General features: G+C 43.2%; 1 protein-coding gene across 2 annotated transcripts in view; it reads right to left on the minus strand.

Moving 5' to 3' along the window:
* SHROOM2 (shroom family member 2) overlaps positions 1 to 12,901 on the minus strand; it is a 127,591-nt gene that overhangs the window by 49,144 nt on the left and 65,546 nt on the right. Inside the window, exon 1 of one of the 2 annotated variants that reach the window (XM_037377495.1) lies at positions 64 to 179. The exons of the other annotated variant lie outside the window; for it this stretch is intronic. Coding sequence (XP_037233392.1) covers positions 64 to 164 — 101 coding nt within the window. The 5' untranslated portion in view covers positions 165 to 179. Of the gene's footprint in view, positions 1 to 63; positions 180 to 12,901 lie in introns of those variants that run through there. 2 annotated transcript variants of the gene reach the window in all.

Below are 12,901 nucleotides of genomic sequence, written 5' to 3' on the forward strand. Positions count from 1 at the left end.
GTAGGAAGAATCCAATCAGTGGGAAAGAACACATGGGATGCACTTGTAAAGTCAGTACTGTACCTCATGGAACTTCTCAAGATCTTCATAAGGTAGTTTCTTGCTACATGAACATCGTTTTCAGATGGCATTTTCTGTTCTACAATATCCACCACTGCTTTCATCTTCCTGAGCAGCCAAGCAAGGGGAGGAACAGACTGGGCTGAGTTGTGACATGAGGCAAGTGAAGTGGACAAGAACTTGCAAGTTCTATTTCATTTTTTTGTATTTGTGGACACATATTTTTGAGAGGTGGTTTGTGGTTAATTTTGTTGGTTTTTTTTAAAGACATAATAGTCTGAGCAGCCCAAAAATACTGGTGGGATACCTAAAAGGTGGAATCATGTAAACACCTGCTTTCAATGAAGTCCACAACATGACTAAAAATTAATTTATTGTGCATAGCCAACAATGCTTTCTGCTGCATTCTCACCATTTAGTTACACTTACTATGTCCTCCATTTCCAGAAACAATTTTTTCTAATAAGTGGAGCACAGCGTGAATATTGATCCCAAAGCTCGGCACATATAGGTAGAAGGACTGGACAGAAAAGATTAAAAGACCCAAAAGAGGAATACTTTGCAGGCAACTTAAGATGCTGGAAGCTGAGCATTTGTATTCTAATGTAATACCTCTGTATTAATTCTGAGTGACAGAATGAGATCATCTGAACCTACAACCCAGAAAACCTCCAGCATTAATGAAAGCATTAATAAAAGCATTTCACTGAGTGTCTTTCTACCAGTGCTTTTAAAAAGCTGCTGGAAGGAAAATGCTGATAAGCTTTGAAGATATGATACAAAGAGAATAAAACAATTTCTATTGACTATAAGCAATCCCTTAGATAGTGGTCTCAATGACATGTGTGTGCAAATACTTTAGCAATAGAACATTTCCAATCCAGTTTTTCAGTATAAATCTGTCCTTTTATAGTTATTACTTGTAAGTCATTAAGAAAGACATTCTGAATTTCACAGGCTATAGAGTTAAGATAGTGGTTTAGATTGCTGCAGCAATACTCAGGAGGTTGACTGGATACAGAGGAAAATAAAACAAAAAAAACCTCCACCCCAAAAAAAACTAAAATCAAAGAGAAAACATGTATTTCTTTGACCAAGGGAGAAAAACAATGAAACTGGGCAAGCAGATTTATCTGTAAACAATAACAAAGGTCAGAAAAATACCTTAAAAATGAAAAGTAGAGAGCAAATTGAATAAGGTAAAGGAACTATCTCAGCATACAACGGTGTCAATGAGTATGAGCCATTTCCTCTGCTTTCAGGCTCATTCTGAATTCTTGTAGGTACCACTCAGATATACGACCTGCAGATACAACAGACCCAGATACAACAGACATGGGTATTCATTCCCCCCACCGCCCAAGATAATTTGTGTCATTCTCATCTACCAAAGAGCACCCTTGCTGTAACCCTATCATACAGACTTTTCTATTTGGAGTCCCAAAGCTAAAGGAGGACAGGCAGTTCCAGGGACCTGTGTCCAGGTGGAAAGCAATTGCTAGGTTTTATCTGGCTGTTAATGTTCCGTTCCAGCCCTCTGCTGAACCAACAGACGGAAGGCCTGACTGCTGGCTCACCCCTAAGCAGTGTAAGGCTGCAAGTCTCTCACTGCAAGCAGCGGCAGCTACACACGACACAGGCTGTATGGTATTTCTGAAACAGAAAACTGGCTTTGCATCCCTCTCACCCATCTCATTACTGGCCCTGTAGCTCAAAGGAGTTTTTTTAATACCACCAGTGGTGACATACCCACACACAGACACACTGATCCACCTCAAGTACAAGGTAACAAACAGTTCCTACAGGGATTCTTCAGGTAAAACCTTGGAAATGTGAAATGAACAGTCATCCTAATGGGACATTTTAACCGGGACTGCCCAGCCATTTCCCTCTTTAAAGGCTGTCTTCTGTTACTTCACGTCCTTATGTCGCTCGAAATTTACCGAGCTGCACGATTACTTTCCAGCTGAAATCTAAATAGTTCCTCAAAATGGCTGAGCTCGCCTTGAGGGGGAGGAGGAAAACTCCTTCCCGGTTCGCCACAAGCCGCGCACGGCCGGGCTCCACCTGCGCTGACACAGGCAGCACGCAGCAGCCATGACGAGCGGCGAACGCCGCCCCCCGGCTCTCCGCGGCACCGGCAGCGGCGGGAAGGGGACTGGGCGCGAGGCGTGCCCGCCACTGCAGCCCGCGCCGCCAGCGCCCCCTGCCGGCTGCGGGCAGCGCCGCGCCACGGCCCGCCGCAAGCGCAGTGCTGCCTACTGTTCGGCGGCGGCAGGAAATAAACCCCGGGCTTAGACAAGAATTCCCAAGTTTCCCAGTTTAAAAGGAAGGCGTCGTCAGTGGCCTCAGTCAGAACTGAGCTGTATCCACAAAGAACTATCACACAGTCAGGACCAACCCTCCGGGTTACCACTGTTGTAGTGATTATTCATATTAAAGATTAAAAAATATGTATATACTCAGTTTTTAGTCCCTTTAGTTCCTACAGAACATTTTTGTTCCCAAAGCTGCAGACCACTGTTTCACAGCACAGCCCACGTGTTTCAAGGTACAACTTCCCTGCAAGCCCCAGATCTGGGACCCAGTCAATGTAGTTTAACTGGATGGCAGCTATCAAAATAAAATTCCTCTCCGTTCACCAAGATGCAACTCAAGACTTCAGTGGTGAGGTAAAGCCTCTCCCCGGCGCTTTGCTTTTAAAATAGCCCAAGTTCACATTTTCACAGCTGCAGGAGGAGGTCCAAACTACTTACAGCTATTTTAAACCTCGCCTATAACCAGGAATTTGTCCCAGTTCCCCAGTGTAAGGTAAATGGCTACCAAATCGCCCTGCCTGCACGCCATGGATATGCAGAAAGGCTGCGGCACAGAGATAAAATGGAAACCTACATGTGCTTAAAGGTCAAATGCACAATTCATTGGCATCCTCAAAACAAGCACGCTCAGCCACTGCATGTACTGAATGGTACGGCTCACAAGTGCCCTCGGATTGTTTCCAAAGTCAAATAAACCAAATCATGGCACAGTTGTTTGTCCTACAGGAAAAAAAAAACAATCCTGTCAGACATCGTTAAGTGGCCAGTTATAAATAGTGTTGCCCTGTTGCCCCATACCAGCCATGCAAGTTGACTAGGAGTTCAGTCTTTGGGATCTCCTCAGCAAGCCACTCATCCATGGTTTTTCAGACCATGTAGAGAAAATTTCAAGAATTTGTAGTGACAGCACAGGTGCCCTTGCTTGACCCCTTATAAATCCCAAACGGCTTCATAGTTCCCAGCTTTCTCACCTCACCCCCTTTAAAATAACACTAGGCCAGACATACTAACACCTCATTAATGAAATTTTTATAAATCTGTATGTATTGGGGGGAAAAAAGTCCTTCCAAGCCATGTCTCTCTGTTGTTTTTTTTTTAGTTCACCAATCTTGTGCTCTATGAATTAAACTATGCTAGAAGACTGACATATAGTGCAATTAAATGGGTATGCAAACAGGCACTGTAAATAAAGCACTTAATTTGTGAAAAACATTATTTGGATTTTTTTAGTCTTCTGAATCCTTGGCAGAAATAAAAAGGAGGCTGAAAACCACCATGAAGCTGCAGCTACCCACAGAGGCCTCAAATAAGAAGAAATTAACAATGTCACCATTTTTCATTCCAAAAATAGTTCAATGTATTTTCCCCTGCAGACTGTGAAGGCCTCAACCAACTGCCTAACCTGGGAGCTCAAAATTAGAACAGAATGACTTTTTTTCTAAAAAATGAAAAAGATAAAATTGCTATCTGAACAAATCAAGTATTGTTTCGGAATAAGCACTTATTTGGTGAAAATTTCTTCCTTCTTTGTTCCTGCCCTCCCCTCAAATAGACAAACAACATTCCTTTCTACAGAGTACTGAGGGAGTCATCGCCCTCCACAAAGAGATTTTCTCTCTCAGGCAACTATATTTGTAGAATTCAAATTACTTCATGTTATGTTAGTCACCTGGCAAATCTATCTGACAGGTAAAATTTGGCAACAGACTAAGGTCCAGCGGCAAAACTATATAGGGAATGTGAACAGCTTCTTGTATCACTCTTAGTAACTCAATACATCCATGAGTTATCCTAATCTATGCTCAAACAGTTGCTACCAATGCTATAAGGAAGCTTTAGGTTAAGTGCAATACCATCCCCTCCCTCCTTTCCCCTTGCCATTTTCTGTGTTGTCCTGCCTCTTGACTTACCTGTCTATATCTCTGGATGTGACAGAAAACCAAGCAATGGGTAAAAGTGATATTAAAAGGAAGACAAAGAATCCAAAACTTGAGATTGAACACTTTTCCTGAACAGTTACTCTCCCACTGTATTTCTTCCTTGTTTGTTTGAAAAAGGAGAAAGGGAGGGGGGTGGCATGTATGTGCGAAAGAACATGAGAAGGAAGATCACAGAAAGCCTCCTGAAAATTTTCATGCAACAATTCCATATTAAAGGACCCCCTCCTCCCAACAGAATTTGAAGTAAGCCTTCACTCTGTCATTCATAACCAGTAAGGATGAATCAAAAAAGTTGTATATATACGCACACCCCTCTCATATACACATGTATTTTTATGTATAGATAATACACATATGATATGTACATATACATGTATCCATATGATAAGCAAAGTCACTTTTTAGGCTTTTCAAAATATGCCCACAACTTCTCTGTCCAGATGGATGGTTTGGTACTTCAACCACCAGGTTTTGGTCTTCCCAATACACCAAAGCCCTGCTAAAACCTGACCCACTGTCCACTTCTGAATTCACCTCCCTGCTTCTTTCTAGAACATCACAGTCTGAAGCGCTTTGTTCCCTTTTTGTAAGGTTGTCCTACTGCCTTTCACTCGGATTCTGCCTTGGATGCCTCAACTTCCTGCTGCCCTGAGGCTAGACAGCAGCAATTTAAATGCTTTTTCTAAAGTATGCTCTATGCCAGTATTCAGACTGTCTATCCAGGACAGCCTTAATGTCCTTTCAAAAAGGGTCAGTAAATTTAGGCTTTGTTTGGGTGAGCCATACAGTGACTGCACAAACCCTGCTCAAAAGCTAACAGGGGGGCCTTCCCAGCTGAGGCAGAAATACCAGGACTTAGAATTTTGAGTTACGTGTGTGGGGACCTTCACACCCTTGCTTTTATAGAGATTAAACCAAAAATGTGTGAAAAATGTGTGTTCATGGTGAGCAATAAACCTGAAAAATTACTGGTAAATATCATCACGGTAGGTATTTTAAGGCAATGCCTTTTACATATGCAGATCTATAGTGAACTTTATAAGAACAACAGACAACATCTCCTTGCTTCCACGCTTACTCCCTGAATCAAAAAAAAAAAGCTTGAATAGAGTTTTATATTGAGGAAAATTTTTTGAAGATTTTTGTATTGGGTATCTGCTGAAAATTAAATAGAAATGCTTTCACATCATAATTGATCAAACACTGCTTATATGAGATTTAAAAAACTAGTATACCAGCTCAATAGCCTAGGAAAGTGAATTTAAGGTGAAGCTCCTAGGATCAGAAATAATCAGCAGCAACGTTATTGTTAGTTTGCCAGCTGTGCACTGTTTTCCAAAACAAACACAGGAGGGTCGAGATACACAAATTCAAATCACTACTGGCAACACACAGCCACACCAGAGTTTTTGTTTCAAGACTCGTCTTCTCTCCATTAACAGCAGCACATACCCTATCTGTTTGTCAGAACCACCTCTCCTTGCATATTAGCATCTATTCTTTTGGGAAAATCCCCTGTGACATACTTCACTGGAATGGGATGAACCAATGATGAAAACTAATCAGCTCAGTATATGAAAAAACTCTTCTCTGACCCCAGACAGCTGAGCCCTGCTGCCTTACATCCCTCTGTTCAGCGACAGGTGGATCAGCCACAGGCAAAAAAACCCAGGCATCCAAGACTCTGCACATAACATACACAGACACACAAACTACAGAAAATGAACAGTTGAGAGAAGAACAGTTGGTAGTCTCAAGCAACACTGAAACCCATTTATAGAAATTAAAGAATAAAATTTTCAAGCAAATAAAGTCATTAGCAGCCTTGTCATCCTAAGACAAATCTATGACTGACTGCCCCTAGAATAATCAACTCTTTTCAAAGTTTAAATGATTTTGATGATCAGGAAAAAACTACATGAAGATTGGGCTCCTAATCAACTTCAGTATTTGGTAAGTTAGAGTGATTCACAAACTATTATCTTTTCTGGTTAAAATGTATCGAAAACACATCAGTTGAAGAAAACTGTATCTTAATTAAGGAAAGCTGTTAACAACTGAGTAACCATGAAATGATGAACCAGCCTGGTCTAACGGCAGCCCACCCAATTCCTAATCCCCAGCAAATACAGAAGCTCCTTGCAACAAGTTTTCATATCTTCACCTTCTGCACTGGAAGCTCTTGGCTCAGCTCAGCCATCTTCCTGCAGGGAGTCACCAGCACAATTCCTCCTGGAGGCCCATCGCCGCCTTTGTCTTCAGATTCTTTTCTCTCTCCAGCCCCCATCCCATACTTATCTGGGGTTGGTTATTCTCACCATCCCCTCCTGAAGGACATGGCAAGCTCGCACTCCCTTTGCGGGACAGTTCCTACACAGTCTTTTCCACCTGTGTTGCTGGCAGCCAGACAAGATTTTTTTGTGTGGATCTACTGTAGTGTCAGAAGGAAAGTTGCAATGATAGAAGATGGTGCTGTACGCACTTAATAATCAAGTTAAAACATGTAGGAAAACACTGAATATGTATTAAATCCAGTGTACCTGGCTAGTTGATTAGACTAGGTTTAAAAGCTCTATCAATGACTTGTGAGAATCATTTAATGGTTTAGATAAACAGCCTTCACAATCTGTTTGGTTTAGGGACAACCTGCAGGCCTGAATTCAAATTAGGCTTCAGAGCTGAACCTTCTAAAACCTACCAATTTCAACAGATCTACATGCAACCCCCCCACATTATCTATGAGCTAGGAATAATCAACAGAGTATGCCTAAAAAAAATATAACCCCACACTGCGTGAGGATGTGTATTGACTGACCTTCAACATGAATGAAGAAAACACAGGAAGATAAGGATCTGCCTTTCGTCCCATCAGAATTCACAGGACATTACAGAAGTACATAGGCAAGATCACAAAAAAAAGTACTTTTCTCAAAAGAAATCTCAGATTCTCTCAGCTCCCTCTACTCCAGTCCACCAGCTCCCAGTTTACTCCTGACATGCCCTGTGCTGGCAATTAAGCTTCCTCCAGCCTGTAGACCTTAAAAGCGGTATCTTGAGCTCCATAAACATCTTGCTTTCAACACCTCTGGATTCACAATACCGTAACTATAAACTTCCATGCATAAAAATTAAAGCCAGTACCTGTCGTTCCTTCAGGTGGGAACTATTCATCCAGCTTCAGAAACAGACACTATGTTAACGCTGGATGCAGCGCTACCAGTCCCTAACAACAAACCATCTTATTCCCTATCTAAAACCAGTGCAAACTGGCCACAAACAGCTTCTGTTTTCTTCAAGGAATGATTACTATCACCTCTTGTCCAGTCTGAAGCTGTAATACCGAGATCACCACTGCACTAAAAAGGAGGTATGGACATCCTGATTTACAAGACCAACAGCGTCATACCAGTGAACTCAGTTTCCCGTTTCTTGAATTTCTGCATCAGTATTCTATCTCAACCCTCCAACTGTTTCTACATCAGAGGAACAGTCAAATTCTGGCTTTCCCATTTCCTGAAACCTTTAAGTGCTGTATCGCATTTTCTTCCCCAAATACAGCAGCAGAAGTGACTTGGGTTCAGCAAGACCTAAGAGTAGGAATACTGAAAATACCACCAGCCAACAGGACCAGTAAGAGAATTCATACAGAATGACAAACTCATGGGCCAATTTAGACTTCCTTACCCAAAAGCCTTTCCTAAACCTCTGTTGAAACTGTGCTGGTGTGGTGGCACTGAAATGCACAGGATAATGCAACCCTGGCGATACATGATGTGATAAAATTGTTCACAAAAAGGCACGGCTAGAGCAGATGCACTGCAAGAATGGTATTTAATCAAATACACATTTAGAACAAAACCGCAGGTCTCCATTACCAATGATATAGTCCTTTTTGGGCAGAAAAAACAGTGTAATAGGAAGTAGAACCAACTCAACAGGCCCACATGAAGTCTTTTTGCTCATCAATTTAAGAGCTTGCACTTGTTAAGCATTCAAATACTGCTTCTCAGCCTATTCTCACAACACTTGGGATTGTCAAGTAATCTTCTGAGTAAGTACTGGCCATTTCACACAGCATCCAGAACCCATTTATTCCAGCTTAGCCATAACAGAGAAAACACGACTGCAATACTATAAAAAAAAAAAAGACAGTATTTTCCACGTTAATAAAGAACTGAATAAGCTTTTTATGCAGAAACTTTCCCTCAAGGCATCTTGGTCTCAGAAGGACAACAGAGATTTAAAAGGAAAAAATGCTCTGTTAAAAAAAAAAAAGTAAAAATTTACACTGAATGTGACATTTGGACATAGCTATGCAACTGTAAATCACTCTGTGATATATGGTGCTGTTTTTAAAAAGGGTTTTTATTTTCATAACTGTTTTCAGATTAAAACAGACAATAGAGTTTTTGCACATCACAGAGTTCATAATTTGGGCATGAAATCTCAGCTGCCTTAACGTGCTAGAAGCCAAAGGCATAAGGTGGTTGCAGTTGCACAATCACCTTCTGAGGTAACCTCTCCCTCCTTACCTCCCAGGGGCAGCTTAAGCTTCACACGGAGAAGCTAATTGTTCAGTTCCAAGTTATATCCCCTTCTTAACGTCCAACTGATGACTGCAGCTGTAACAGCACAATAACAAGAAGCAGTACAATTTGAAACATTTGTGTATTCATCTACAATTTCTCCATTGGTAAAGGGCAGCTATTTTTCAGCAACTTCTTGGAGCATGAGCTCCTCTCCTCCTATGCCTGTATTAATTAGGGCCCAATCTCCTCCAACATTTTGTGTAGAGACTTCATTGAAGTAGAGGGGATCTGCATGGGTAGGTGTAACGTTGTCACCGCTGTCAGTGAGGGTTCTTACCAGCCTGTGGGGCTGCAGATCTGCACCTTACCCTGAGAAAGGCAAGGCCACCCCACTCTGTCCCTGTGGGGAGATGGGGGCTTCAGTGAGCTAAATGAAAGAAGCTGGCTCCTCTTGCTGAGGCTGGCTCCACATCCTGCTTCACCTGAAAGAAACAGAGCTGGACCCCAACTTCAATCCTCTGTGCGACAAGACAGTGCTGATAAGGACACAGTGGTTAAGCAAGACCGTCCAGCTGATGGCCACAGAAGCAAGAATGGGTAAGAATGGGTGTCATCCAGAGACAGTGATACTCTTCTTATTGCAGAGATTAGCAGCTGTGACTGGAGAGGATGGGTCCCTTTACTCTGCACAGGACACACAGCCTTGTCCTGTCTCCACCCTGCCCAAACCTTCCTCCCTCCATCACACACAGAGAAACAGAGAGGTATGTCTGAACCTTGAAAACAGAAGGCTTAATTTCTTCATTCCTCTCAATAACATGAGACTCTTCCAGAAATACAGACACAAACTATGACTGACAGTTCATGAAAAGGAAATGCAATGAATACAAGGATATCAGAACAGTGACACCTCTGCCGAAGACTCACCCATGACTGCCACCTGCCCCAGAGAAACAGCAGCTGACACTGACAAGTGGCTGTCCCCTGTGCCACCCCTGTGCCTCAGGCCCCGAGGCAGCAGCTCCCACAGCTCCTGGCCTGAACTGCTGGTTCAGGTGAAGTACCCACTCCAGTCCCACTACTATGTAAACACACTCAAGTCTTCAGTAAATTTATGCTGATCAAAAATGTAAAAAACCCTAACCCCCCTTAACCTAAGCTGCAACAGCACTGTTGCTCTTGATTTGGATACCCTGGGAACACTATAGGCCTTATTTTGAGCCGATGTATGGCAGCCTTAAAACACTCAAAACCACTTAGACCTAGAAGTTTAAAAGTGAGCAAACAATTCTGATTTCTGGGATTCCCAGAGCAGAGCTCATTTTGTTTAGTGGATAATCTTCTTGCAGGCTTTTAGGTTTATTTTGCAGAAACTGAATGTGCCAAAATATGCACCCAATTTAACATCATTAGACTTGAAAGCTGCGTTCAGTCACTTCACAGTGAAATAAAAGCTATTTTCCGAGCAAGACTGAAAACAGAATCACTTCACAGCAGTAACGCCACAAATCTTCAATAGATTATTCCTCTTCCAGCCCACCTCACACTACCCTTTCAGATCTCAAGTCCTTAGTCACCCTAATTATCACCAAGAACAAGTTTTACAACAAAGTCAATCTGGCAAAAATAAAACTAAAAAACCACAAGTTGAAACATGTGCTTGGATGCAAAGAAATGAAATCGGAAACTACCTCAACAATTTTCCAAGGCCAGATCAGTTACCATGGATGATGAAATAGAGGGAAAAAAGCTCTAACTAATATTCATAAATAGTTACTCCTGCTGCTAGAGCTTGTAAGAGTTATAAAGCTGCAGGGGCTATCAGCATCCCTCTGAATAGTTTAATGCATGCACAATTACTACATAAACCAAGGTACAGATCCTGAGGCAAGATATCTACAGACAATCTCACAACAAATAACAATACTACGTCCACATGCAAGTTGTGCCTACATCACTATTTTTAAACCCAGAGCAATGAATATGGCTCTGTCTAACAGTGAATACTTGGCTGTTCGCATTATATGTTCCAGATTGAGTCTTCTTCAGCTGGAAAACAAAATCGGGTTGTAACACTGGTGTTAGGGTGGTATAGAGCTCCTCAGGGAAGTTTAAACAGCCTCAAAGAATAGAAAAGATGTCTTTCATATAAAAAAAAAATCACTGAAAGAGACACACTGAACACTACGTATGAGTTCCAAGTAACTAATGAAAGTCTGAGATTTTGTAGTTTTACTCAAAGTTCAGTGAGGTCAGCAAAAATGTGTGACGTTTTAAGTGCCAATGCTCTGCTATGTATTATTATGCTTTAGTATAAACCTACAGTAACCCACAGAAATTGATCATAACTCTTCTGGGATCCTGCCCCACAAATACAATGGGAAGTTCCTATCTGAGCAGCTCATGCTGGAGGGCAGCTCCATTAGCCTCACTAGATTATGGATTTCTCTAATGGAGCTGGCTGCTCTGTCTGTCTGGTCACCGCTAAGCAGATAGAGACAGAAACACAGCCTGAGCCCACGCTGCTCTGGCACCCCACCTTCACAGCATATGTTCTTGAAGAGCAGGAAGCAGTGACTGCCTGGCCGGGAGAAAAAAAATCCTACTGTTCTACTGTTCCCAATTTATTGTTTAAACACCCCACCCCCCCCCCCCAAACTGCATAAGACAAGTATATTTAAAAGATTGTCTCCCCCCACCCCCCCCAAGTTTTGCTCACTACTTCATATTCCTCTCCTTCTCAAGGAGAAATCCCAGTCCCTTCTTTATAGATTTACAGCAATAAAAAAACAATTTTGGTTTCATATGTTTATCAGCATACTCGTTTCCTCTTGCACTGTTCCGTAAAAATCCCCTTGCACCCTTGTGTAACCTCAGTTGGCAAACTGCTCACAGCATAGGAAACTTTTTCCACTGAAATTTCTTTTCACACCAATAAAAGCTCAAGACTGCAAAATTCTCAGGCCTTGACACTTCAAGTTTCACTAACAGACTGATGCTGCTACTCCACTTGTTCTAATGACATATACCGGGATAAAGAGACCAGCCCAAGAAAACCAGCTGCAGACCTCTTAAATTAAAAAGTAGCAACGGCAAACCGCCCCAGCGCATGGCATTGCTGGCAGATGAGTGGTTTTGGTCAGCCACACGAAGTGTGCTGAACCCAGGTCTGTGTGAGAAACAGAGGGTAAACTGGCAAGCAAACCACAGAATACTCCTCTCAAAGTCACCTCCCCTCTTCCGCACCTGCCGACTCCGCTTCAACAATCCTATTATGAAATTTTAATCAGACACATTTGAGACAACCCACACAGCTCCCTCCTGCCCTCCACGGACAAGTTAAAGATACAGAAAAGCCAAGAGAAAGGCACCGCCAAGCACTTGCTTATCCCAACGATGGGCCGTGGATGGTGAGGAGCCGCTGGAGCGGGCACGCTGGAGCTGGTCAGGTGCTGGTGCCCTGCCTCCTGGCTCGCCTGGCGGGAGCCTCCCCACGCTGGCACGGCCCCAGGTACCTACCCAGGCACTGCGCCGGGCAGCGCCTCCTCCCCAGACCCCATCCTCACGGACCAGGCATGGCTCCCAGCTGGCAGGCAAGCCTCCACATCAGGGAGCGGGACCAGGCCAGAGAAGCGCTGGGGTGGCACGTGTGGGGTGTGGGTGGCACCCGCTTGGGCTCTGTCCCCGGCAAAAGCGGGCGATGCTGGCGGAGCAGAACACGGGACCCTGCAGCCCTTGGTGACAGACTGTCCTCCCCCTGTGCTAATCCGCGCCGCTGTGCCAGCTTAGGGGATATAATTAGACGCACAAAGGAGCCTTGTTACTGCTCCCTGCTAAGAGGCCGTAGCAGTTTTGATTATTCATACCAGCGACTCCACCGACTGACTCCAGTGAACACTGCCTGTGGAGCTTGGCAGGGAAAAGCTGAGCAAAGCCCAAAAAATGAACCAGAGGACTGTTCCTGGAGGGGGAGGGAGAAGGGATTTTTATTTTTAATTTGAAGTGGTGCTTGACATGGCACATGGAAAATACACTGAGATAAGGCTACCAATAC

Source organism: Falco rusticolus, chromosome 2 (genome assembly GCF_015220075.1).
Source record: "Falco rusticolus isolate bFalRus1 chromosome 2, bFalRus1.pri, whole genome shotgun sequence".
Classification (NCBI taxonomy): Eukaryota; Metazoa; Chordata; class Aves; order Falconiformes; family Falconidae; genus Falco; species Falco rusticolus.